The 26,212-nt window shown below is 39.4% G+C and overlaps 4 protein-coding genes across 7 annotated transcripts in view; 3 read left to right on the plus strand and 1 right to left on the minus strand.

The window, feature by feature from the left end:
• Nucleotides 1–4,810, minus strand: part of dnaaf11 (dynein axonemal assembly factor 11) — a 45,930-nt gene extending 41,120 nt beyond the window's left edge. The window contains exons 1-5 of one of the 2 annotated variants that reach the window (XM_067606817.1): nucleotides 4,786–4,810; nucleotides 3,021–3,188; nucleotides 2,847–2,924; nucleotides 1,503–1,675; nucleotides 475–698 (exon numbers count right to left, since the gene is read on the minus strand). In XM_067606817.1, coding sequence (XP_067462918.1) covers nucleotides 475–698; nucleotides 1,503–1,675; nucleotides 2,847–2,924; nucleotides 3,021–3,188; nucleotides 4,786–4,795 — 653 coding nt within the window. In that variant the 5' untranslated portion in view covers nucleotides 4,796–4,810. Of the gene's footprint in view, nucleotides 1–474; nucleotides 699–1,502; nucleotides 1,676–2,846; nucleotides 2,925–3,020; nucleotides 3,189–3,868; nucleotides 4,019–4,785 lie in introns of those variants that run through there. The other variant, XM_067606816.1, reaches the window with a different exon arrangement.
• Nucleotides 4,811–6,777: 1,967 nt separating this feature from the next.
• LOC137194708 (tripartite motif-containing protein 16-like) lies at nucleotides 6,778–10,178 on the plus strand. The gene is made up of 2 exons (XM_067606818.1): nucleotides 6,778–8,594; nucleotides 8,696–10,178. Exons 1-2 carry the CDS (start codon nucleotides 6,947–6,949, stop codon nucleotides 8,794–8,796), a joined length of 1,749 nt encoding a protein of 582 aa, XP_067462919.1. The 5' UTR covers nucleotides 6,778–6,946; the 3' UTR covers nucleotides 8,797–10,178.
• A 4,339-nt stretch (nucleotides 10,179–14,517) lies between these two features.
• LOC137194709 (tripartite motif-containing protein 16-like protein) lies at nucleotides 14,518–17,266 on the plus strand. The gene has a single exon (XM_067606819.1). It carries the CDS (start codon nucleotides 14,662–14,664, stop codon nucleotides 16,378–16,380), a length of 1,719 nt encoding a protein of 572 aa, XP_067462920.1. The 5' UTR covers nucleotides 14,518–14,661; the 3' UTR covers nucleotides 16,381–17,266.
• A 1,319-nt stretch (nucleotides 17,267–18,585) lies between these two features.
• On the plus strand, nucleotides 18,586–24,613 carry si:dkey-7l6.3 (uncharacterized). 3 transcript variants are annotated; one of them, XR_010931008.1, is made up of 5 exons: nucleotides 18,588–19,293; nucleotides 20,470–20,579; nucleotides 20,915–21,035; nucleotides 22,093–23,342; nucleotides 23,433–24,613. XR_010931008.1 is itself a non-coding variant. In XM_067606828.1 (4 exons), exons 1-4 carry the CDS (start codon nucleotides 19,020–19,022, stop codon nucleotides 22,920–22,922), a joined length of 1,329 nt encoding a protein of 442 aa, XP_067462929.1. In that variant the 5' UTR covers nucleotides 18,586–19,019; the 3' UTR covers nucleotides 22,923–23,403. The 3 variants fall into 3 exon arrangements, 2 of the variants coding, with proteins under 2 accessions (XP_067462929.1, XP_067462927.1); XM_067606828.1 differs by lacking the exon at nucleotides 23,433–24,613 and having other exon boundaries at nucleotides 18,586–19,293; nucleotides 22,099–23,403; XM_067606826.1 differs by lacking the exon at nucleotides 23,433–24,613 and having other exon boundaries at nucleotides 22,093–23,403.
• Nucleotides 24,614–26,212: the final 1,599 nt, after the last annotated feature.

Below are 26,212 nucleotides of genomic sequence, written 5' to 3' on the forward strand. Positions count from 1 at the left end.
CAACTTATTTAGACTTCAACAGTGTTACTTTATGTTACCGTTTCAGTCTGACTTTGGTTGGACTTATTTGTTAATATGAGGATGCATCCGTTTAATGATCTCTGCTTTCATCCAGCTGCTCTGCGCTGTGCTTCCTGTCTGCAGTCTTTTGTTATGCACAAACTGTATGTACTTGTAAAAAGCCAAGTAATCAGCGTTCTCCAGGAGAATCTACCTGAGGAAAACAGCTTTCTCTAATCCTCGATTATGACAACAAGGGTTTCGTTTACATGATAATTAAGAAATCTCCTTCATATAAAGGATTTGACTTCTTCTACCTCTTGCTTGTAGAAGCGGTGCTGTCACTGAATAGTTGCCCAGTTTTACACATTTAAAAGCTTCAGGAGTAGTATAGTAGTAGGAAGTATAAATGTGTTGATTTGCTTTTGACAAACGTGTCACGAGTCAGCAGGAAGTCATCGTGCGTCTCCTCACACTGTGTTGTTGATGTCGGTGTACCAGCGGCCGTCGAAGCCCGGTTTCCCCTCCTTGTCTCCTCTCTCCTCCTCCGCTGCCGCTTTCCTTTGTGCCTCCTCTTTCTCCGCGGCTCTCCTCCTCAGGTATTCCTGCTCCCGCTGCCGGACTCCCCTCCTCACCTCCTCCAGGCCCTGAAGGGCTCGAATCCTCTCCGACCGGCTGATCTCCGTCCCGTCCAGACACTGAGGACAGAAATGAACCGCAGAGGCCAAAACCTTTGAATCTGCGTCAGAATTATACAGATTTCCTGATTGTCTTTCATTTAAATCCAACATCAAACTGCTCTTGTTGATTTAGTCTTTAAGCTGTGAATTCTAGCTTATTCTAACAGTTATTATAACATTATACTCCCTGCTTATGTTTGTCACCTTGTGTGTCTCTGAAGTGATGTGTGTTAATCTCAGCAATTAATAAGTGAGTTTAGTATTATCATACAGACAGAAATTACATTCAGATTCAGATTTATGGTCAAAAAGTAAGAAAATAATGTTGTAATAAAGTGAGTTATCCTTTAAAAGATAATGTTTAAAATCTACAGTATATTTAAACTGTATAAGCCACATTTCTCATAATCTTCATCGTTTTGGTTCAACACTATCTGTGGATCATTTGGTTTAAAAACTGTTAGAAAATAGTGAATTATAGACATATTCAAAACACCCAAAGATATTTGATTTACAATGATATAAAACCAAGAAAATCAGAAAATACTCACATTTGAGAAGCTGGAAACAACAAACATTTTGGCTTCTCTGATAAAAAAAACGTGTTCGCAAAATTCACTGATTGTCAAAATTGATTGTTTTAGCTCTAAAATGTCATTAAACGCCCCCATCATCATCATCAACAGACTGATAAATATGTTTAGCATCATTGAAAAGAAATAAAAAATGAATAAAAGTAAAATTAGTCTTTGAATTGGTATGTTCAGAGATGTTTGAAAGGTTGGCGGTTTGTTTTAGAGTCTGCAGGTTGAGTAAAGTTACCTTGAGCTGAGGCAGAGACGCCACCACATACTGCCTGTAGCCCTCAAACTCAGTGCAGGGGTTTCCCACCAGAAACAGCTCCCTGAGGTGGACGTTGTGTTTCAGAGACTCCACGCTGCTCAGACGGCCGACAAAGTTCACCGTCAGATCCAACTTCTGGAGGCTCTCGCAGCCTGCGGACACACGGCGACGACACGGACACCGAAACTTTATTTTACTGACTCAACGGGGATGTGAGGTGAGAGAACAGGAAGTTAAATAATGTTGCTCGACCAAATTTCACAATGTAAACAAAACATATAGTCCAGCGTTTCTGCAAGATCTTTTTAAACTACACAAGCAAACCTTTCATACGTTTGGTGAAAGAGCAGCTGTAGAAAAAGTGGACAAATACAAACAGTTCTTCTAACACCACCGAAGGTTATCTTGACTAAATATTGCATGTTGTATAAACCAAAGCCTTCATTTAGTAGATTATTTTATTTTTTCATTGAACTGGTCAGGTAGTTGTTTGAAATTGTCTGATTCAGATTAGTTTTGTGAACACACGTCTTCAAAAGTGCATTTTTAATCTGACACCAAGAACTTGTTCTGTAGTCAGTACGAAGATATCAGTGATATCAAGTCAAATTTATGTCATTTTACCTCATTTTACATCTCTGTGCAAGGCAGAATGAGAGAATGTTTCGCCCGCATACCTAAGATGTGTTGAGTGCAAGTTAAAATAGTTTAAACAATAGTAGAATAAGTATGAATATATAAACAGTATAAAAGTGTCCGGTACAGGTATCCAGAGATAAAAATATACAAATTAAGAGACTTATATGAAGTTAAGCCTGAGCCGTGAGGGGCCGCCATGTTGTCTGCTGACATCATTGTAGTGTTGGGGGGGGGGTGTGTGTAGGGTCTGAATTCCATACTGACCTTCATCATGGTTTGCATCGTTTTTACCGTTGTGAAAAGAAACAACATGACAGCAAGTTTCCATCATGTATGTTTTTTTTTTTCAAACTACAAAAAAGAAGAGTTTTAACTCCCAAACAATGCATGCTGGGAAATCTATTAATATACTGATCGTGTTTATTTAGAAAGTTAATGAGTTGAGTGAACTTACAGCAGTTCATTCATTCATCTCATCATTTCACGTCAAATGAAACTCTAGATATATCTTAAATATATAAGATACATATTATACACAGTATCTTATATATTTAGATGAAGTTAATGACAAAATATTAGTTGATTCCACTAAATTTCTGTCTGATATTTTACAGTATATACGGTTAAAACATCTTTAGCAGTGGATCCAAGTTTAAAAGAAACTCATCTGCTCTGTATACTGACCTTCAAGGTTTTCAATGACTTCAATGTTGTTCAAGGCCAGATTCAAATACTCCAACTTCTTCAGGCGACCGAGATTCTCTAAAGGAGGAAAAAAACAAAACATTGCTGTTAAAATTTTAGATGTTATAAACATGACAGAGGAAAGTTATTTTCATAATGAGATGGATGACTCACCTATTCTGGGGATCAGGTTGTTCTGCAGGTAGAGGATCCTCAGGTCCCTGCACCACCTGTCGATGTGCTCGATCCTCTCGATGTCCTGCTGATGCAGAGAAACTTCCTCCAGGGAGAAGATCTCACACTCGTTGTGCTCGGCCCGCCGGCGAACCATGTCCTCTGTGACTGGACGGACACACACACACACAGAGAGGGATCGTCAAACATGTCTGCTGTGGATAAACTGTAATCTTTGTAGCATGAAATATCCTCTTTTTTGTCTCCCATCTCTTACACTACATTGGATTCACATTAGGAAGGCAACACTTCACGACTGAACTGAAAAGGAGGATTGATTGCAAATAACACACAGTAAATATCTTTTAACGTTACCGTCTTTTTAGTGCCAAAGTCCCTCTTTTTGTTACTATACTTCCATCGCAGCTGTGGTTCAAGCTTCTCATATATGAACATTTTCTGGTTTCTTTAGTCCTCTATGACAGTAAACTGAATATTTTTGAGTTGTGGACATCATACATAGGTGGGTAAACTTAATGTTAATATTGGAAATAGCTAACATTAGCTTGGACACAGTTATGGAAAGTAACTAAGTACACTAACTAAATTACTGTACTTAAGTACAATTTTGAGGTACTTCTACTTTACTTGAATATTCCCATTTGATGCTACTTTATACTTCCACTCCACTACATTTCAGAGTTATTTGACAGCTTTAGTTACTACTTACTTTTCAGTTTTATTAGTTATTTTTCATTTGATTAAAATCTTGTGTGATATATCACACGCTAAGCCTATAAATTACACTGAAATGTCAAAAAAAAAAATAGAACCAGTAATTTCCAAACCTTCTGGCTTTTATGAAAAATGTGACGTTTCAGATGTTCCGCCAAAGAGACATCCTCCCTCTAAACCTCCGAAATGGTTTCAAATAAATAACTGCTTGTGGTGGCCTGAAGAGGTAAAACTTTATAATACTTCACAAAAAAATCAAAGAGAAAATCTGAAAAATTTATCCAGATTTATGCAGCAGAACTTTTTTTCCTCCTTTCAAACACAAATGATCATCTCCTGACTACTCAGCTCCACCTCCTGCAGCTGCAATAAAATGCTGCTTACATGCTGATGCTTCAGTAGTAATAATGTACTAATTATGTATCTTATGTACTTTTACTTAAGTAGGATGCAACCTGAGTATTTTTTCACTGTGGTATTGTTGAGTGAGCGAGCCAAGTAAAAACTTATACATACTGGCCTTCAATTGACTTCCTCCCCTACTGTGTTTGTTGTACTTTTGCACTTTAATATGTTATTTTTAATGTATCTTAATGTTTTGGGGTTACTTTTATGTATTTAAATGTCTTTCTTCCCTATTTTTAATGTTTTTCTTATGTGTTACAACTACTGTATGAAAAGTGCTAAACAAATAAACTTAAATTACAACATTTCTTCCATCACTGCTAATGGACCCAATTAACAAATAAGACTTAGAAGCAATATGACTAGCGTTAATTATCACGAAATTAGCTAAAAAATTTTTTTTTAAAAAAGTCAAAACAAACAGTTAAAGTTAGTTGAACCAGCGCTAACTACCGCTAACAAGCTTCCTAAACTGCAAACTGAATCGCTGAAAGATCATTTTAAGCGTTAAAACGGACAATAACAAGCCAGCAGTGATTATTAACAACATTACAAAACACAAAGATGTTCTAAGCTCTAGGTTCTAGGAGTTAAACTGGGTTTTAGGTTATCTTTTGTAACTTACTGTAAACCATCTTCCTCCTGTTGTCAGGCGTTGCTATAGAAACCAACCTGATGCTGCCTTCAGGCGCTGTGGGAAATACTAAAACTACAAAGCCAAAAAGAGAGAAAGTATTACTTTTGGGCCGTTCCGCCGAATCGGTGCCATTTGCATGTTGTAACTTTTCAAAATTTAACTTCATTTTTAATCTTTTTTTCAGCATTGTATCTAATAGTACACATGTTTAACTAGTCAAAATGTGTTATGGTAAATTTCAAGCCATTTTATTTATTTTTAAATAACAAATTCTTCATATAAATAACAGGACTGAAAGTAACAGGACTAAGTTTTTAGCACAGTATTAGCAAATACATGAAATGTAGCCATATGGGATCAATGCTAATAGCGTGAGAACATTTAGCACCTTAAGGTGGTTTACCAAAACTGTCTTTAAAAAACAAACAAACATTATAACATCCAAGAAAGAATTTAGGTAACAGGACTGAAAGTTGAGATTGACATCCACAGTCATACTTACAATATGATCAAAAATACAGAAAATAGAGTGAGAGAACTTATTTTTGGTCTTTCCATGGACTTAAGGAGACTCAAACAATACTACTTACTGTTGATTGTGTGACTTGTGGGATGTCCCAAATTTTTAGTGTGGGGAACATGTCAGGGTAACAGGATTGAATGAAAACCTGGGGACTTGTTGTAACTTTTCACTTCGTTTTTTAACATCTTTTTTCAGCACGGTATCTAATAGTACACATGTTTAACTGGTCAAAATGTGTCATGGTAAATTTCAAGCCATTTTATTTATTTTTTACATTGTTTCTAAATAACAAATTCTTCTTATAAATAACAGGACTGAAAGTAACAGGACTGAGTTTTTAGCATACTATTAGCAAATACATTAAATGTAGCCACATGGGATCAATGCTAATAGCATGAGAACATTTAGCTTTACCTTCAGGTGGTTTACCAAAACTATCTTTAAAAAACAAACATTATAACATCCAAGAAAAAAATTAGGTAACAGGACTGAATGTTGAGATTGACATCCTCAGTCATACTTACAATATGATAAAAAATACAGAAAATAGAGTGAGAGAACTTATTTTTGGTCTTCCCACTACTTACTGTTGATCGTATGATTTGTGGGATGTCCCAAATTTTTAGAGTGGGGAACATGTCAGGGTAACAGGACTGAATGAACACGACTAAAATCTGTATTGTAACTAACATATTATGAATTTTCTGATGGGGAAATGTTTTTAATGTCTAAATTGGAAGTAGAGTCACACAATAATACAAAAAATAAGATTTCTGAAGGATTCTAATCGCAGATTCACCAAAACCTTAATGTCACCAACTGAACCACAGACCCAAATAATCTGGTGCATTCATGTTCTGTGGGATTCAAAGCTGCAACAATTTTACAATTGATTTATTTAAATGTATCTAACAAAAATGAACCTTAAAAAGGAACCTTTTACTCAAATTTACATTCTGATTTAACCTGTTTTTGCACAAATACTTTGAGAATGTTATCAAATACAGTAATTTCATCATATTTTTATTACGTTATTGGAATTTCATAATTTCTACAACAGTGATTCATTTTTATGTTGTTTATCTAATGTATTTGCTTTATTGCAATCAATATAAAGTTTAACAGAAATGAATACACCCCTGATCCAATGTATTTATTGATTGTTTATTGATTGGTCAGCTGGTCTGACGGGAAAGTAAACAGTAGGGCTGTTGTTGTAATACCACCACCGGCACCACCAGTAGCTTTTCATATTTATTCGGTTATCAGGTGTTCTCTTTCTAGCTATCAATATGTGGAAATGATTAAGTAACAGTTTAAAGAGTTAATTAACTGTATATGAATTTCAAGTTTAAACTTAATACATATTGATAGCTGCCTTCTTCATAATAGACAGTTGAGATGCTGTGCATCATTGTCGTCTCCTCAAAATAACACCGGCATGAGTCTGTTCTCATATTTCCTTGTTCCCTCCCCTTCAGATCTACAGTTTGGAGATGAGTGTAGCCAACATGTAATGTAGTACAACAGCTGCAGGCTGCATTCACTGCAGTAACACATGTTGTTTGGATCAGAGGTCAAACTTGTCTCAGACAACTCAGACAGTCGTTGCCACTGAAAGGTAAAATGGCACAAAGAGGAGTTCAGCTGGACCGAGAAAACTTCTCTTGTTCGATCTGTTTGGATCTACTGAAGGATCCGGTGACTATTCCCTGTGGACACAGCTACTGCATGAGCTGTATTAAAGGTTTCTGGGATGAAGAGGACGAGAAGAAAATCCACAGCTGCCCTCAGTGCAGACAGACCTTCACACCGAGGCCTGTCCTGGTGAAAAACACCATGTTAGCAGATTTAATGGAGGAGCTGAAGAAGACTGGACTCCAAGCTGCTCCTGCTGATCACTGCTATGCTGGACCTGAAGATGTGGCCTGTGATGTCTGCACTGGAAGGAAGCTGAAAGCCCTCAAGTCCTGTCTGGTGTGTCTGGCTTCTTACTGTGAGAAACACCTCCAACCTCATTATGATGCAGCTCCATTAAAGAAACACAAGCTGGTCGACCCCTCAGAGAAGCTCCAGGAGAACATCTGCTCTCGTCATGATGAGGTGATGAAGATGTTCTGCCGTACTGATCAGCAGATTATCTGTTATCTCTGCTCTGTGGATGAACATAAAGGCCACGACACAGTCTCAGCTGCAGCAGAAAGGACTGAGAGGCAGAGAAAGCTCGAGTTGAGTCGACAAAACATCCAGCAGAGAATCCAGGACAGAGAGAAAGATGTGAAGCTGCTTCAACAGGAGGTGGAGGCCGTCAGTCGCTCTGCTGATAAAGCAGTGGAGGACAGTGAGACGATCTTCACCGAGCTGATCCGTCTCATCCAGAAAAGAAGCTCTGATGTGAAGCAGCAGATCAGATCCCAGCAGGAAACTGAAGTGAGTCGAGTCAAAGAGCTTCAGGAGAAGCTGGAGCAGGAGATCACTGAGCTGAAGAGGAAAGACGCTGAACTGAAGCAGTTCTCACACACAGAGGATCACAACCAGTTTCTACACAACTACCCCTCACTGTCACAACTCAGTGAACCTACAGACTCATCCAGCATCAATATCCGTCCTCTGAGCTACTTTGAGGATGTGACAGCAGCTGTGTCAGAGCTCAGAGATCAACTACAGGACATCCTGAGGGAGAAATGGACAAACATCTCACTGAGAGTGACTGAAGTGAAGGTTTTACTGTCACAACCAGAACCCAAGACCAGAGCTGGATTCTTAAAATATTCACGTGGAATCACACTGGATCCAAACACAGAAAACACACAGCTGTTATTATCTGAGGGGAACAGAAAAGCAGAACGAATGGGTCAACATCAATCTTATTCTAGTCATCCAGACAGATTCACTGATTGGTGTCAGGTCCTGAGTAGAGAGAGTCTGACTGGACGTTGTTACTGGGAGGTGGAGTGGAGCGGGAGAGGAGTTTGTGTTGCAGTTGCATACAAGATTATCAGCAGAGCAGGACACTCATATGAATGTGGATTTGGATTTAATGACAAATCTTGGGCTTTAAGATGTGACACTAACAGTTACATGTTTTTGTTCAACAATGTCTCAACTCCCGTCTCAGGTCCTGGTTCCTCCAGAGTAGGAGTGTACCTGGATCACAGAGCAGGTATTCTGTCCTTCTACAGCGTCTCTGAAACCATGACTCTCCTCCACAGAGTCCAGACCACATTCAATCAGCCTCTGTATGCTGGATTTTGGCTTCATTATGGAGCCACAAGTGAGTTCTGTAAACTAAAATAGACAGAAGTCATTTCAGACTTCATGTGTCAGATTCTTTGTTTTAATTCTTCATGTTTTTGTCTCCATTGTTTCTGACAGCTCGTTGCTGTGGTGTTTCTGAACTGCACAGAGATCAGCTGTCAATCAAACTGAGATTGTCAACACTTTTTTTATCATTTGTTGTTCTGATGATGTTTTGAGTTTCTTTAAATGTCACTTTTTCCTGTGTGTTTTTATCCATGGAGGCTATCGCTGCTCATGATGACGTCTTTTACCTTCACTGACGTTTCCTCAGATGAAAATATAAACTTCTCTTTGTTCTAAATGTTAGTTTTATGTTTGTATTGATGTATTTGTTTGTTGTTGTTTCTTAAACAGAGAAAACAGCAGAACTTCCTTCATCAAAGATATTTTGTTCTCATCACTTTGTAAATTTGTAAAGAAATGTGTTATAGAACTATAATTATCTTGATAATAATCAATAATTTATTATGTTGTTGTACATAGCTGACATTCTGGGTTAAACTAACTGATTGTGTGGATGAAGTGAATCTGAACATGAAATCATTGAACAAGAGTCATTTAACAGACTTTACTGATTGGATGTGTGAACAATCTGAAGCTTTACATAATCAAGTTTTTCTCAAGAATGAACAAAGTATTTTCTTCTGTCTTCATCTCAGGATCTAATTCAAAGCTTCTGGAGAAAATATGAAACTAATATGAGAGTTTATTTGAGGCAGTTTTCTTCCTGAAACACCACAAAGTACAGAGTTCATGTTCAGAGCAGAAGAATGTTTGTCAGTCAGTCTCTGTACTTTCAGCTTTCTTCACTAAAACATTTTAATGCTTTAGAGGTGGAGATAATTTTAACACCTTATACCTTATACAATATGTAGATGACAAACTGATCAAATGTTTTATGTGTAAAATATTGATCTAAAAAGTAACTAAAGCTGTCAAATAAATGTAGTGGAGTAGGAAGTACAATATTTTCCTGTGAAATGTAGTGGAGTGGAAGTGTAAAGTAGCATCAAATCGAAATATTCAAGTAAAGTACAAAACTCAAAATTGTACTTAAGTACAGTACTTGAGTAAATGTACTTAGTTACTTTCCACTACTGCAGGACTTTTACTTGTAATGGAGTATATCTATGTATTTTCAGCATGTATACAACACATCCACTTAGTTAGGTTTATGCATGAGCAGTGAGATGGTTAGGGTTAGGGTTAGGGGTCAGGGGTCAGGGGGCCAATATTGTGTAACTTGACCTATGCCGATCATTGACACACCCAACAAATGTCAGGCCACCAGACAAACAGGAGACATCTGGGAATATTGAGAAAGGGGGGCAAAGTACACCACACACACACACACACAGCATGCAAAGACGAAATTAAGAAATGTCCTACTCTCATTGGTCAAAATCCAAGTGACCAAGTGCCAAAAAACATAGGCAGGAAGTCACGTCCGCTTTGGTGTAAATAGGGGTTGGGTGTGAGTTGAAAGGGGCTGTATTGGTGATTTTCTGAGTTTTGTATGTTCGTGTGTAATGAAATAAACTCCTGTTGGTTGTCTGCACATCTCTCTGGTCTCAGTGTTTGGTGTGAACGTCTTAAATATAGTCTGATTTGAAACCCCTATATGTATTCACCAAGTTAATAGTAAACATCTGTTTAGGGAACGACAGCTTCAAACATCCAATGACAAAAGTATTTTCTGGTTAGATCTGAGTCACAGAAAAGCTGCAGGGTTCCTCTGCTGTAGGTGTGGTTGTTGTTGGGGTCTTGAGTCCAGCTGACAATGAGGAGGTCGATGGATCAGCAGCCTGAAGACACAGTAAGGACAAATGTTAATGTTCCTAATCTGTCAGATGTCAATAATGTCATTATTACTGATATAAATGATGGACAAAACTACGGAAGTAAGACCCAAGTTGTAATAAACTTTAATAAAGTGGAATTACTATTAAGTGCCATGAAAATGTGATTTGTGAACAGTGTATACTCAGCAAATAGTATATTACAGTTATGGTTATATCTGTAGTCTCTATTCTGTTATTAGTTACTCCATTTATTTTTTATATTTGAGTTAGTCTATTTGGTTATTGTATATAATTTAGCTCTTCACTGTATTTGTTTCTTTTACCGACCTCACTGCTTTTGTATTTTGATTTATGTCAAGTGGCTGCTGTAACACTTTTAATTTCCCTCTGGGATTAATTAATCAATCAGTCAATCTATCTATCTATAGTAGCCTATAGTATTCCGCTAAAATCATTTGAATTCATTCTTTCCCTCATCAGTCTACACTCAGTAGCCCTTAATGACAAAGTAAAAACAGAATTTTAGAAATTTTGGCAAATTTATTAAAAAGGAAAAACTGAAATATCACATTGACGTAAGTATTCAAACCTATGACACTTGAAATTTAGTTCAGGAGGAAGAGGTATTCATATCCTTTACTTAAATAGAAGTAGGAATACCAGACTATGAAAACACAGTGGAAACTGCTTATAGTGATCACGGTTACAGTGATGAACTGCTTATATGGACGAAAAAGCTTGAGACAGAATCATTCCTTTACAAATCCTTTAATTCGCTTATACTAATCAATAGTCCGCTTATAGTGTTTATTTTGGGTCTTTTCATAAATGAAAACATATGGAAAAAACATTTTAAACTACGGTAATTCTATTTTCTTTTTATCTTACTCCCATAGTTCACCTATGATGTGTATTTAGCGGCTGCGGCACCATTATCAGGCTTTGTGGCGCACCTCTGCAGGGTTGTGTGGAGGTGCAGGGTATGGGTGTTTATTTGTAACTGCCGTGAAACAATCAGAAAATAACGTTTTATTCCCCTCATTCACCAGCTTTCTAACTTCCGCTGCTCGCGCTCCTCATCCACTCTCTAGATCACTTGACCACTGCTTCTCTCTCTCTTTCTCGTCTTTTTAAAAATGAGTTGGAAGCCGCCAGCAAAGCCTATCTTTCTTTTAACATTATCAAACAACAAGAAATGTCCTCCCCTCTTCCTAGTAATGTTTTAGTCCTCCCTCAAGGCAGGGTTGTACAGCATTACCAGTGTTCTCCAAAAGTTGATTCTGGTCCGACTTTCACACTACGGCCCCTAACCCCGCAGCCTCAATGCACAACGCACAACCCGTCTGCTGCCAGCTGGCGACCTGAGGCTGGTGACGCGTCCACATTGAAATCATGACGGGAGAAAGAAAAGGAAAAAATAACTTTCTCTCAATGAAAAACGTAGTCTCCTTGAAGCTCATGACAAACTGCCAAATTTGATGGTAATCTGCATGAAAAATTAAGAAAAAGAAAAAAAATCAGGTATAATAATCACCTGCTTACAGTGATCAATTTGACACAAATGGAAGTGATCACTATAAGCGGTTTCCACCATACTCCATTATAAATAGTTTTGCTTAAAATTAAGAATCTTTTTCTTTTTTTTTTTTTAGTACAGATGATCAGAGAACTTTAATACTTTCGGCTATTTGCCTAAAATATTAAAGTACATTTATTTATAATGCAGGATGACTTCTTAACAGAATATATTATCTATATAATATTTTTTGTTGCTGAGGCATTAACTTGTAAACATTTGGTATATTTGGAAATTGTGCAGCCAATTTTAATTATTTTATATACTACAGTACAGGCTAGTTTAACCTATAGTAATAGTAATCAAGAGTGCTTGATACTTTAAGTTTTGTTGTGTAGGTATTTGTGCAATTATGAATTATTATTGTGCACAACTCAAACATGAAATTATTCATCCAGTGACATAACTTATATTATAGGAGGTATAATAATAGGGAAATAGTCCTCCTTGTTGGCCACACAAGAGAGATCAATTAGAAATGTGATTGCTATTAATATTAATTATGATTTTGCGAGGGTATAGGTCTTTTAAGGTTAAGTGTCTGAGATGCAAGCAGAAGAAAACACAAACAAGCCCACTTTAGTTACATACACATTTCTTACTAATACTACAGGTACAAGTACTAAACACCACAACATTTTACAAACAAGACACAAGAGGGAAAGGGAAACTGGTACACAAGGCTATGGCTAGTGAATAATTGAAATGCATGATGCAGAGTTATCTACTGTGCAGTTGGTATGAGAGACCTGACAAACAGATGAGATGACTGTTATCTGAGAAGCAGTGAGTCAAATCAACGGTACAACAGCTTAGTTCTGAATTGTTAATTGAAATTACAAATCATGAAAGCACCAGGGTTCGAGCAAGTTGATGAAGGTTTTGTACAAATGCTTGCTTCCTGACGTGGCTTCTTGTGGAGAATGGAGTCCAATGCACTGGGATGAGGAGCTGGAGTCTCAATCTGGTAATGATGAGTAAGTTGGCTGGTCCAGAGTTGAAAAGTTTCCATTGGAAGAGAGCTCCTGGTTCATGCTTTCCAAGGCTTGATCCTCAACTCATGACTCTAGACTTTTGAGGTCTAGAGTCCCCCCCCCCCCCCTCCGTTCATGGACAGGCGGGTACAGTTCCTGAATACAGTTACTCCATTAATCAAAGTATTTAGAATTTAACAATTGCATGATTCCTAATTTTGCAATTTCAATAGTAGCTTTAGCATTCTGAAAGTGAAACAAGCAGAATGATACCAAACATGATAGTGTTATCATGGATGATGGGATTATGTTAGTGGTACATTTCTTGGCTTAAAGGTAGTGGAATAAAAGTCTGACTAAAGTACATAACAACACATATTGTGATATAAACACATATCAACATAAAACAATTATTGTCCTTAGACAAAGTCTAAAACTACATTTGTAAGTCTATGGGTTTTACAGTCCTCTGTTCTCCTTGATCTGACTGTAAACGGCAGGGGTCCATGCCATTTGAGGGTGTGTGCGTGTGTGTCTGTATGTCACTGGAGCACAGCATATTATGCAGCATGTCTTGTGTCTTATGCTGGTTTGCCCAGTGATCAATTCTTGGATTGGTCATTCAAGTCCTGAAAGTCAAAATCCACAGTGGGATTAAAGTTGGTGCCAGCTCTTCTCTGTGTGTGATTGGCTCTTAGAGGTGAGTTATGATAGCCAATGGTGGGGGTCGTTTATCCAAATGGTACTATCAATTCACACTGGGGTGTGAATTGGTCTTCCCATCTTGCTGGATCAAAGGTGGTTTGGGTCAGTGGTCTGGTTTGGTGACCATGCAGGACATAGGGGTTCTTTATCTGATCCTTTTCTGTTTGCCGGAGGTTGTTTAGATGGTCTGGTTAGTGAGGAGTTTGGGACTCTTACTTATATATTATTGGCCAGCATTCATGGGGTGTTGAAGAAAGTGCTGGTCTGTTGTTTGACGCTTGTGCTGTCGACCTTCAAAACATGCAGGAACTTTACCCTACAGTTGATAATACATACAGCACACAGTGATGTGTTTATCATCACCCAGCAGTGGTTGGTCTGCCAGAGAGAGTAGGTGGATCTAATGCAACAGACTTGCTCTCTAACTAAAAATAGGTCTATCTGTGCACTCACAGTATCTACACCACACACCTACTTCACTACATGACACACTCACTTGGTCAGGTTTAGGTCATGTAGTAAAGTGGGTGTGTTGTGTTTGTCTGGCATGTTGGCACGTTGGTTATGTTCTTTAAGTAATTAACAGGTTTAAATTGTCTATTTGTGTCTTATTCTGTGACAGACAGATGTTACTATAGATTTATAATCAAATGATAAAACATTGGAGCAGTATGCCAGGTGTTATCAGGTGTTTTCCTTCCAGCTATCAATATGTGGAAATTATTAAGTAATAGATTAAAGAGTTTATTTACTGTACATGAATTTTAAGCTTAAACTTAAGAGTTTAAACTGTTACTTAATCATTTCTACATATTGATAGCTGACTTCTTCATAACTGACAGTGGAGATGCTGTGCATCATTGTCGTCTCCTCAAAATAACACCGGCATGAGTGAGGAAGTCCCTTTTGGTGAATTAAATTCCTCTGTCCTCGCTGGGAGGAGCTGAGACATGAGTGAGGGAAACGAGGAGTCACCATAGCCAAATGAAAAGCATCCAGTATCCCTTTAAAACTGCTCCTCCTCCTGGAATGAATCAGTGCTTGATAACTCCTCCCTCTTCTTCCTGCTCTCAAACACAACAAGCTGCAGTCTGTCCACATATTTCCTTGTTCCCTCCCCCACAGATCAGACAGGCGTTGCCACTGAGAGCTGAAATGGCACAGAAAGGAGTTCAGCTGGACCGAGAAACTTTCTCTTGTTCGATCTGTTTGGATCTACTGAAGGATCCGGTGACTATTCCCTGTGGACACAGCTACTGCATGAGCTGTATTAAAACACACTGGAATGGAAAGGATCAGAGAAAGATGTACAGCTGCCCTCAGTGCAGACAGACCTTCACACCGAGGCCTGTTCTGGGGAAAAACACCATGTTAGCAGCTTTAGTGGAGCAGCTGAAGAAGACTGAACTCCAAGCTGCTCCTGCTGGTCACTGCTGTGCTGGACCTGAAGATGTTGCCTGTGATGTCTGCACTGGGAGGAAGCTTAAAGCTCTCAATGATGATGAGATGATGAAGATGTTCTGTTGTACTCATCAGCAGAATATGTGTTATCTCTGCCCTGTGGATGAACATAAAGGCCACAACACAGTCTCAGCTGCAGTAGAAAGGACTGAGAGGCAGAGAGAGCTTGAGGTGAGTCGACAACAAATCCAGCAGAGAATCCAGTGCAGAGAGAAAGATGTGAAGCTGCTTCAACAGGAGGTGGAGGCCGTCAGTCGCTCTGCTGATAAAGCAGTGGAGGACAGTGAGAAGATCTTCACTGAGCTGATCCGTCTCATCCAGAAAAGAAGCTCTGATGTGAAGCAGCAGATCAGATCCCAGCAGGAAACTGAAGTGAGTCAAGTCAAAGAGCTTCAGGAGAAGCTGGAGCAGGAGATCACTGAGCTGAAGAGGAAAGACGCTGAACTGAAGCAGCTCTCACACACAGAGGATCACAACCAGTTTCTACGCAACTACCCCTCACTGTCACAACTCAGTGAACCTACAGACTCATCCAGCATCAATATCCGTCCTCTGAGATACTTTGAGGATGTGACAGCAGCTGTGTCAGAGCTCAGAGATCAACTACAGGACATCCTGAGGGAGAAATGGACAAACATCTCACTGATAGGGACTGAAGAGGACGTTTTACTGTCAGAACCAGAACCCAAGACCAGAGCTGAGTTCTTAAAATATTCACATAAAATCACACTGGATCCAAACACAGCACACACATATGTGTTATTATCTGAGGGGAACAGAAAAGCAACAGTAACAAGTCAACACCAGTCTTATTCTAGTCACCCAGACAGATTCACTGGATGGAGTCAGGTCCTGAGTAGAGAGAGTCTGACTGGACGTTGTTACTGGGAGGTGGAGTGGAGCGGGACAGCAGTTTGTGTAGCAGTCACATACAAGAATATCAGGAGAGCAGGAGGCTCAAATAAATGTATATTTGGACGCAATGACAAATCTTGGGCTTTAAGATGTTACACTAACAGTTACACGTTTTTGTTCAACAATGTCTCAACTCCCGTCTCAGGTCCTGGTTCCTCCAGAATAGGAGTGTACCTGGATCACAGTGCAGGTATTCTGTCCTTCTACAGCGTCTCTGAAACCATGACTCTCCTCCACAGAGTCCAGACCACATTCACTCAGCCTCTCTATGCTGGACTTTGGTTTTTACAGTTTGGAGTCACAGCTGAGTTGTGTAAAGTCAAATAGACAGAAGTCATTTCAGACTTCATGTGTCAGATTCTTTGTTGTAATTCTTCATGTTTTTGTCTCCATTGTTTCTGAGAGCTTGTTGCTGTGGTGTTTCTGAGCTGCACAGAGATCAGCTGTCAATCAAACTGAGATTGTCAACACTTTTTTATCATTTGTTGTTCTGATGATGTTTTGAGTTTCTTTAAATGTCACTTTTTCCTGTGTGTTTTTATCCATGGAGGCTATCACTGCTCATGAGGACGTTTTTTACCTTCACTGATGTTTCTTCAGATGAAAATATAAACTTCTCTTTGTTCTAAATGTTAGTTTCATGTTTGTATTGATGTATTTGTGTGTTGTTGTTTCTTAAACAGAGAAAACAGCAGAACTTCCTTCATCATAGATATTTTGTTCTCTTTACTTAAATTTATAAAGAAATGTGTTATAGAACTATAATTATCTTGATAATAATCAATGAAGAGATAATTTATTATGTTGTTGTACATAGCTGATATTCTGGGTTAAACTAACTGATTGTGTGGATGAAGTGAATCTGAACATGAAATCATTGAACAAGAGTCATTTAACAGACTTTACTGATTGGATGTGTGAACAATCTGAAGCTTTATATCATCAATAAAGTTGTTTTATTTTAAGAATGAACAAAGTATTTTCTTCTGTCTTCATCTCAGGATCTCATTAAAAGCTTCTGGAGAAAATGTGAAACCAATATGAGAGTTTATTTGAGGCAGTTTTCCTCCTGAAACACCACAAAGTACAGAGTTCATGTTCAGAGCAGAAGAACGTTTGTCAGTCAGTCTCTGTACTTTCAGCTTTCTTCACTAAAACATTTTAATGCTTTAGAGGTGGAGCTAATTTTAACACCTTATACTGTTGAATAGTCTGATTTATAACAATACGTAGATGACAAACTTATCAAATGTTTTATGTGTAAAATATTGATCTAAAAAGTAACTAAAGCTGTCAAATAAATGTAGTGGAGTAGAAAGTACAATATTTTCCTCTGAAATGTAGTGGAGTGGAAGTATAAAGTAGCATCAAATCAAAATATTCAAGTACAAGAACCTCAAAATTGTACTTAAGTACAGTACTTGAGTAAATGTACTCAGTTACTTTCTACTACTGTGACTTTTACTTGTAATGGAGTATATCTATGTACTCTCAGCATGTATACGACACACCCGCTTGGTTAGGTTTAGGTATGAGCAGTGAGATGGTTAGGGTTAGGGGTCAGGGGTCAGGGGTCAGGGGTCAGGGGGCCAGTGTTGTGTAACTTGCCTCTGGGTGCTGCGTTCCAAACCACATACGTTTTTACTTTTAGTATGTACTGCAGCTGCCCTTACAAAGTACCAACTGTTGCATGTGGTATGCATAGAATTGGGACGTAGTTCATCTGTCATTGCGGCTTCCGTCATTGCAGTGCCAATGCGCTGTCATTGGTCTGTGCTCTCTCAACGGCTCAGTCGATGTGATGTATGTTCCGCTCAGAGGATTGTGGATACTGCAAAATGCAACCGGATGTAGTAGGACATCCTGGTACTACATACTAAACCTTTTTCTGGCATACTAAATAGTATGGTAGTATGGTTATCATGGGTATCAACACACCAAGGGTGACAACAAAGGCGGAGGGGACATGATACTTATTGTCATATGTGCTGCCAAAGAGAATGAAACTGAGATCATGGAGATTGTTATTTTAACTCTTATTACTATTATTTTCTTTATGTTGTGTGTTCTATGTCTTCATATTATAGCACCTTGAGTTTCACTGTGAATGAAAAGTGTGGTACAAATGACATGTATTATTATTTTACTAATTTATGTTGTCAAAGAATTGATCTTAAGATATTGCTGTTGGTTTATAAAGCACTGAATGGTTTAGGGACAAAATACATTTCTGATCTGCTGCTTCGTTATGAACCATCCAGACCTCTCAGGTGGTCTGGGACAGATCTGCTTTCTGTCCCCAGAGTAAAAACTAAACATGGATGCTCCACATATCTGGAACAAATCAGAAAACTGTAGATCTGCTGCAACTCTCAGTTCCTTTAAATAACAGCTGAAGACTTTTCTGTTTGCCTTTTATTAAACCAAATTTGAGGGTTAATATTTTACACTGCACTGTAACTTTTATTCTCTTGTCTTATTCCCTTTTTAGCTTATTTTTATATCCAAATTTAACACTTTTTTAATGTTTTTTTATCTTTGTTTTCTTTTTACTTGTGTTGCTTTTATATTCTGTCTTGATGCCTTTTATGCTCTATGTAAAGCACTTTGAATTGCTTTGTTGTTGAAACGTGCTACACAAATAAACTTGCCTTGCCTTGCGATGCTGGAATTTACGAAGCGCACTCGAAGGCAGCACTCTGAACCTTTATTTTGAAAGTAGCATTGCGGAAGTTACCCAACGACCCGTAAAAGAGGAGACAACCGACCGACCGACTGACAACAAACAACAACGGCTACCCGCAGCATCCCTCCGGTACCCGCAGCCGGTCACACCGGTTAAACACGCTCAGACTTAGCCGCGCAGAGCTCACCGGACGCCGGAGCTGACCCGCTGGCTGTTTGTTGATGTTTATTTAACGGACATTTCGACAAAAAAATTGTTGTCGTTCCAACGTCCGTTCACGATGACGAGTTACCGGGCGTTTCATTCTCAGCTGACGTCCATCATGGAGGCTCTGGCCAAAGCCGCCGTGGCGGAGATCTGCGAGCTGGTGGACGACAGCTACGCGGGGCTGCAGCTGGAGATCAGCCGCAGCCGCAAGGAGAACGAGGCGCTGCGGAGGAAGCTGCAGCTGATCGAGGGCATCATCCACCGGGGACACCGGGGGACCGTCGCGATGTTGGATTACGGCGGCGAGGAGGAGGCCGACGGGGGGCTGATGATGGATTTCACTGTCGGTGAGTTTCGGGGGTGGGGGGGCAGGGGGGGGTCACTCAGTGGCAACTTCCAGGGGTCTCAAATAAAAGGGCCCCAAACAGCTGGAGATTTATTATGATGTTTAGATATGAAAAACATTTAAAACATGTGACTTTTCTAACACATTGTACAACAAAATAACTTAAAAAAGCCCCCCAAAGCACTTAAAACATGTAACTGTGTACTACTTATTTACTGTGTACTTCTACTCCAGATGTAAACATTGTACTTCGACATTTAACTGAGAGATTAATGTTATTGGTTACGCTGCAGATTTAATATTTTATTTTCAAGGTACAACAAATAAAATATGATGCATTATTATTCATGAAACTATCCAGTATTATATAAGAATTAAGAGTTACACCTTGAACAGATATTTATTAAATGTATTTCTTTCATGCTTCACTTTTAAATAAAACTTTACTGTGCATTATTGATATGAAAAATATTGAATTATGTGACTATTCTAACTTTTTGTATAATAAAATAAACTACAAAAGGCTCCCAAAGCACATAAAAAAACATGCAACTGTTTACTTCTACTGAACATTTACCTGACAGATAAATATTACAAGTTATGTTACAGATTCAGATTTTACTCACAAAATATAACAATTACAATATTTATTATTCATGAAACCATCCAGCATTATACAGAATAGTTAATAATATAATTAAATAAGAATTAAAAGCTCCACCTTTTACAATGCAGTATTAATAGTCGAGTACTTCCTCCACCACTACCACTTACCACCGTTCCCAGTTAGAGAAAGGTTGAAAATAAAGCAAGATGGTGTTTGTCTGCCTTCAAATCACTAAATTTAGCTAAATTTTCATTACAATACACCCTCTTTCTTATGTTGGTGATCCAGAAAATACACCGATACATATTATTCAAATCATGTGGTGTTTCTGAAAGAAAAACAACTTAATAATTGTACATTTCTAAACAGACCTCCTGGCATTCATCACCTATTTCTGACATAAAATATGCAGTTTACAGCAAGGAATTCCTGTTGAAACATGACCATCACATCAGTCAGCCTTACACATCCCACTGGGACCAGTGTAACCCTCCGTAGTGGTGCTCTGGCTCTTGTATAAGGAACCTTTTCTCTTACTTTCTTTTTTGTATTATGATTTTTGTTGCTCAGAACGTGCCTTGCCGACCGTAGCGGTGCAGCCGAAAGCCTCGAGTCTCAGAAGAAGCGGAAGGGTTCCTGCGTTGGAGGCGACGACACCTGTGACCCCTTTAACCAAAGAGGTGAGAGGACGTTGCCACGGCGCAGGTCTGAACGTTTCCTCTCTGCATGAACGCCCACATAAACACCGTAGTATTTCTTTAAGGGTTACAGTTGGTGCCTTTGTTTAATTTTATCCCTGTTCATTTGAAGAATGAGTTTCGGCTCTTCTTTAAGACCAGGAAAAGACAACTACCTTCCTGTTTTTCTTGATTTACTGGATGTTTGTTGGCACCGGTTTGCCACCGGTTTCTTTGAACCTGTGAATGTTTTGATAAAGGTTTGAATAAACTCCTCAACTGCCTTTAGCAATTTTAGAGTTAAGTGTGAAATCATAATGGTGGTTTTCTACTCTCAGGATACTTTGTCGGAGGAGCCGAACGACGAGGACGTGGTTTTGATAAAGGAGGAGACGTCAGGCGAGGAGGCGATGAACAGTACCGACGCCACAGACAACAACCTGCTTCTCAACGAGGACGGTGAGAGAGGAAACATTACAGACACCAGGAACTAACACTTTGAATTTACTGTCGTCACTCTGAGAAACAGAGAAACAACTGAAGGAACGAGAAGAGTTTAACCAGAAGAGTGAGAAACAGAGAGAGAGAAACCAGTAACAACAAGCAGTCGTGATGGTTTAGACCAGTTCACACTGTGAATCTGTCATGAACTATTTAGCTAACACGTCTTTTCACTGGTCGATTAGTCCCTCTCGTCTAATAAATTCTCATTGGTCGAATAATCTCCGTGTTACTTTCATAAGGAGAAAAGTGCTACATCAACAGCTTTCCAGGATTAATCCATTATTTCCTGCAGCCCAACCTAACGGAGACCGCTGAGTCTAACTGTACTGAACGTTTACTGAATCAGCGTTTCTCCTGTAATGATAACAACAAGAACCCCCATCAGGCCAAACATCTCTTCATTCAGAAATCAATAGTGTTTAGGAGTCTCAGTGCAGCACTGTTCCGAAACGTGAGTTAACCTCTGTGTCGTTGCCTGGGAAACCGCTGGTAGCGTAACCCTGTCTAAGAATAGGGAAGTGCTTAGTGTGTTAGCGTAGTGAGCGGGAAACAGCGAGAGGTTAGTAGTAAGTTGTCAGTCTGGCAGTAAATGTACAGCACAGACTACAGTGTGTCAGTTAATAAATGCTAAAAAGTCACGTCTGTTGTTTCCCCAAATGCTGGAAAAGTAAAGGAGGTTAGCTCCAAAGTTAGCAACAATGGGTTAGCATAACCTGAAGATGCTAAACAGAGAAATGTGTGACTGCTGAGTTTACTGTCCACTCTGTCCCGTTACATCACCCATCAGTTTTTTGCTGCTTGATTGTTGTCAGACAGTTTGAAACGTCACTCGCTGCCCTGATCACACCAATCACACAGCTCTGATTATCACCTGTAACATCTGTCTGTCCGTCACCCAAAACACGTTGTTTCCTCTCCTAGTGCATGCTGGGTTTTCATTTAAAATAGATATTTTGACAGAAGTGTTTAAATGTAGAATCCTCACTAATCACTTGTTCTGCTCTGTGTGAAGGAACAGAGGTGCATCTGTCAGAAGCGGACGACAGTGAGGAAGGACCCTCGGGGATGATGATCTCCTCCTCGTCGGCTGACGTGAGGAACACGTGGGAACACGGCGGCGGCGGCGGCGGCAACAGGCCGCCGGAGCGAATCGAGCCTCGAGAATCCCACAGCGCACCGGGGTCTCCGGGCCCAGCAGGGGGCGCCGAGGACAACTCTTCAGACGTCGTGTTTGATTTGGCGTCGGAGTCGGACTGCGAAGCCACAAGAAAACCGTTCCTCTCCGGGTCGGGGGGAAGCCCCGCCTCCCTGCACGGGGACATGAAAAGAGGCGTGTCCCTGATCAGCTCCCTCCCCTACGACACAGAGCTGGATCTGTGCTCCTCCTGGACCAATCAGGGGCTGCCGAGCATGGTGCCCGTCCCTCACCAGCAGTACCTCAAGCCGGACCACCGGTCGACATTACTGGACAAAGTGTCTGACTTAAACACCGCCAGTTTCCCGTTGGCGCTGGGCCTCGCCGCGTCCAGACTGGAACCTCTGGACCTGAACCGGTACTGCAGGGACAGACGCTTCGTCTGCAGCTACTGCGGCAAATGCTTCACGTCGTCGCGGAGCCTGGAGACGCACGTGCGCGTTCACACCGGCGAGCGGCCGTACAGCTGCGCTCAGTGCGGGAAGCGCTTCACGCAGTCGGGTCACCTGAAGACGCACCAGAGCGTCCACACGGGGGAGCGGCCGTTCGCCTGCGAGCACTGCGGAAAGAGGTTCGCCGGGAAGCAGAACCTGAGGATCCATCAGCAGAAACACCATCCCGCCGAGCAGAGCGCCGCTCCCGTTTAACCGTTTACCTCCCGTGTACCTCGGACGCTGCAGGGCCTGAACGTCAGACTGACCTGCTGATTTTTTTTAATGCACTCATGGTACTGAGAGACCAGAACCTCACTGCTGATACTGAACTTCTGATTTCAACAGATATGTTTTTTTTTAAGTTGACGGCCTTTTTTAAAGATGTTTTAGAAGAATGTTGCTTTTAAAAAAAACAAACTGATCAATACTTGTGACTGTTTTCATCCTGTCAGGCCTTACAGACTTTTAACTGATAGAAACCCGACACGGAGCAGAACCAGAACCAGACTGTGATCCAGATCAATTCTTACCTCAAACAGAACGCGGGCCGTTTTGGGTCCGCTTCCATACTTTAGGAAAAAAAGTGCCGACTGCGCCTGATGATGAAAAGTGATTCCTGTAGCGAGCCGACATGTAAGAAGCATGTGAATGTTCATTGGTTGGTGTATATCTGGAATTAAAAGCGTGCAATTCACTTCCTGTTTGTCTCGCTTTATGTCGTAGACGCAGTTTGTCCCGACTTCATCTATCTGCTGGTTGCTTTTATTCAGACGTGAGAGGTCGGCATGGAAACGATTAGACGATCGACCAAGAAACTGAAAGAAAATGAGTCGTCAGTAGTTCTTCTAATTGTTTGAAGTCGTTTATCGTCAGCAGCTTCTGAAATGTGACGATTTTCTGCTTTTCTCTCTTTTATTTCATCATAAATTGAACATCTTTGGTTTTTGGACTTTGAAGACGTCACTTTAGGCTCTGAGAACATACTTCTGATATTTTATAGGTGGAATTATTTTATTATTTATACATTTTTATTTTTATTATTATTATTATGGATGATATTTGTAATGGAGATGATCTTTAATTGCTGGTCTACACAAAGTTTTGGGAGGATTTTTCTTGGGCTGAGGTCTCACATGTGCTTTTATTGATAAAAATATTTATTTTTCTAGAAAAATGATCAATGAGGAGGCCTGTAGTGAGACTATTTAATCAGATAGATTAGAGTAGTGTCTGTTTCATCTGTTAGAGGTGGAGTTTCGCTCCAGATGATAATCCTGGTTGACAGTGCAGGTTTCATTTTTGTAGTTTTGTCCAAAAAAAAAAAAACTAAAATTCTCTGATTCCAGCTTCTTAGATGTGAATATTTTCTGGGTTTTTTTAGTTCTGTATGACAGTAAACTGAATATATTTGTCATTTTAGACTTTTGGAAACAGTGATCATCATGTTTCACTATTTTCTGGCCTTAATTCATCAATTAATCCAGAAAATAATCCACAGATGATTTGATAGTAGAGCTGCAATGATTAATCTTTGTCAACCATGACGAAACAAGACGTCTGAAGACATTTAATAGAGCAAATAAATGTAATTAATTAGATGAATTGATAATGAAAATACCAGAATGAATATGTGAGATCTGTCAGACTTCTTTTCAGTGATATTATTATTTTACGATATCAAATATAACTGATACAATGTCGTGGGGTTTTTTTTTCCGTACATCTCTCCAGGCTTTATGTGTCCTTTCTGTCTGTCTGTGTGTGTCTCTATACAATGTCTGATAGAATCACAAACAAATGCCTTTCACACAATAGAAGCACAGAGAAACACTGGCTGACTGGACTCTCACTGGTTCCACTGGTTTCTGAGAAATCCACACACTGAAAGGCTGAAAGTTCAACTAGCGGCTCGAAAAAAAAACCCAGCGTGAATACGAATACATTTGACTAAACAATCTCACCACAGGGTCCATTTATAAAAGTAGTAGTAATAATAATAATAATAATAATAATAATAATAATAATAATAATCTTTATTTATATAGCAATGAAAACAAGATTACAAAGTGCTTCACTGATATAAAAACAGAAAATACACAAATTAAAGTTCAAAACAATCAAGAAATAGATGATGAATAAAAATCTTAAGGATAAATGAATTAATAAGAGGACACATTTGTACTTGAGCTTTCAATCATACCACATGATCTTCATCAGCAGATGGAGCTCCCAACCTGTCATGGAATATAAGATTTAACAACTTCTCATCCATGTTTGCTTAAAAGTTGAGACTGAATTCTGCTGCTGAGGTTTGTGTGATATGATCGAAAGCTCCAGAACAGCTACTAAATAGACCTCACAGTGCAAGTGTTTCATCAGCTGCAGATGTTTGGGTTTTTTTTTAAAATATATATACTGTGTTTTTAAAGTTTTTTTTTTTTTTTTAATAAATCAGTGAAAAGTTTCTTTAATTGTGACACAAAGAAAAGTATTAAAACCGTCTTGAGCGACACCTCAAGAAGGTGAAATAACATAAAATTAAATCCAGTGATTGGGCGTGTTGTTGTGTCTTTGTGGACACTCGGGAGTCCGTTCTGTCTCTTCCGACACGTCAGCTGATGAAAGGAACAGAGGTCGACTGCGTTGAAATCCTCCTAAATGTTTTACAGTGTTTGAAGTCTGTTTCACCACTCAGTTAAACCGCTAACAGAGGCCTGGAGCATCACTCCTGTCGCTATGGCTACCAGCAGTTCACAGGACAGGTTCATGGTTTTTCAAGTGTGTCTTAAACCAGCAGTCAGGTGTCCATATGAACAGTGAAAGAGGTTTTCCTTGCTGTAATCATTCCTCCTGTTCATACTGGATATTAAAAGATCCTTCAAATGTGTTTTCAATGTAAGTGATGGAGGCCAAAATCCACAGTGTGTCCACACAGTCATTTAAAAGTAGATGTGAAGCTTCTATGAGGCTTCAGCAGTCTGAGTTAGTCATATCAAGTGGATATCTGACACATTTACAGTCTTTTTGGCCTCTTTGTGTTTTGGGCTCCTGATTGTTTAAGACAGATATGAAAAATTGCGAATCCGCCCTTTAATAAAAGGACTGGTATGAAACCCGTTTATCATCCAGCAGTATTCTGGTCTAACGTTGAGTTTTGTCTTTGTTTCCTTTTTTACTGTCTAAACAATAGCAGCACACATGAATGCTGCTCACTATTCATACAGTAGAAAAACAGCTTTTCACCGTGTAGACAATAGAGTCTATTTACAACACACACACACACACACACACACACACACACTGTCCCAGGTCAGTTTTCGGGACATTACATAGACTTACATTCATTTCCTGGAAACTTAACCTAACCCTTACCTTAACAACTGACCCAAAAATCAGCTTGTTCCCAATTGGACAAAACATCCCCAATTAACTGGTCTTTGATCTGAAATTTGTCCCCGAGAGTAGCCTATGACAGACACACACACACACACACACACACACAC

Source organism: Thunnus thynnus, chromosome 12 (genome assembly GCF_963924715.1).
Source record: "Thunnus thynnus chromosome 12, fThuThy2.1, whole genome shotgun sequence".
In the NCBI taxonomy this organism is placed as follows: domain Eukaryota; kingdom Metazoa; phylum Chordata; class Actinopteri; order Scombriformes; family Scombridae; genus Thunnus; species Thunnus thynnus.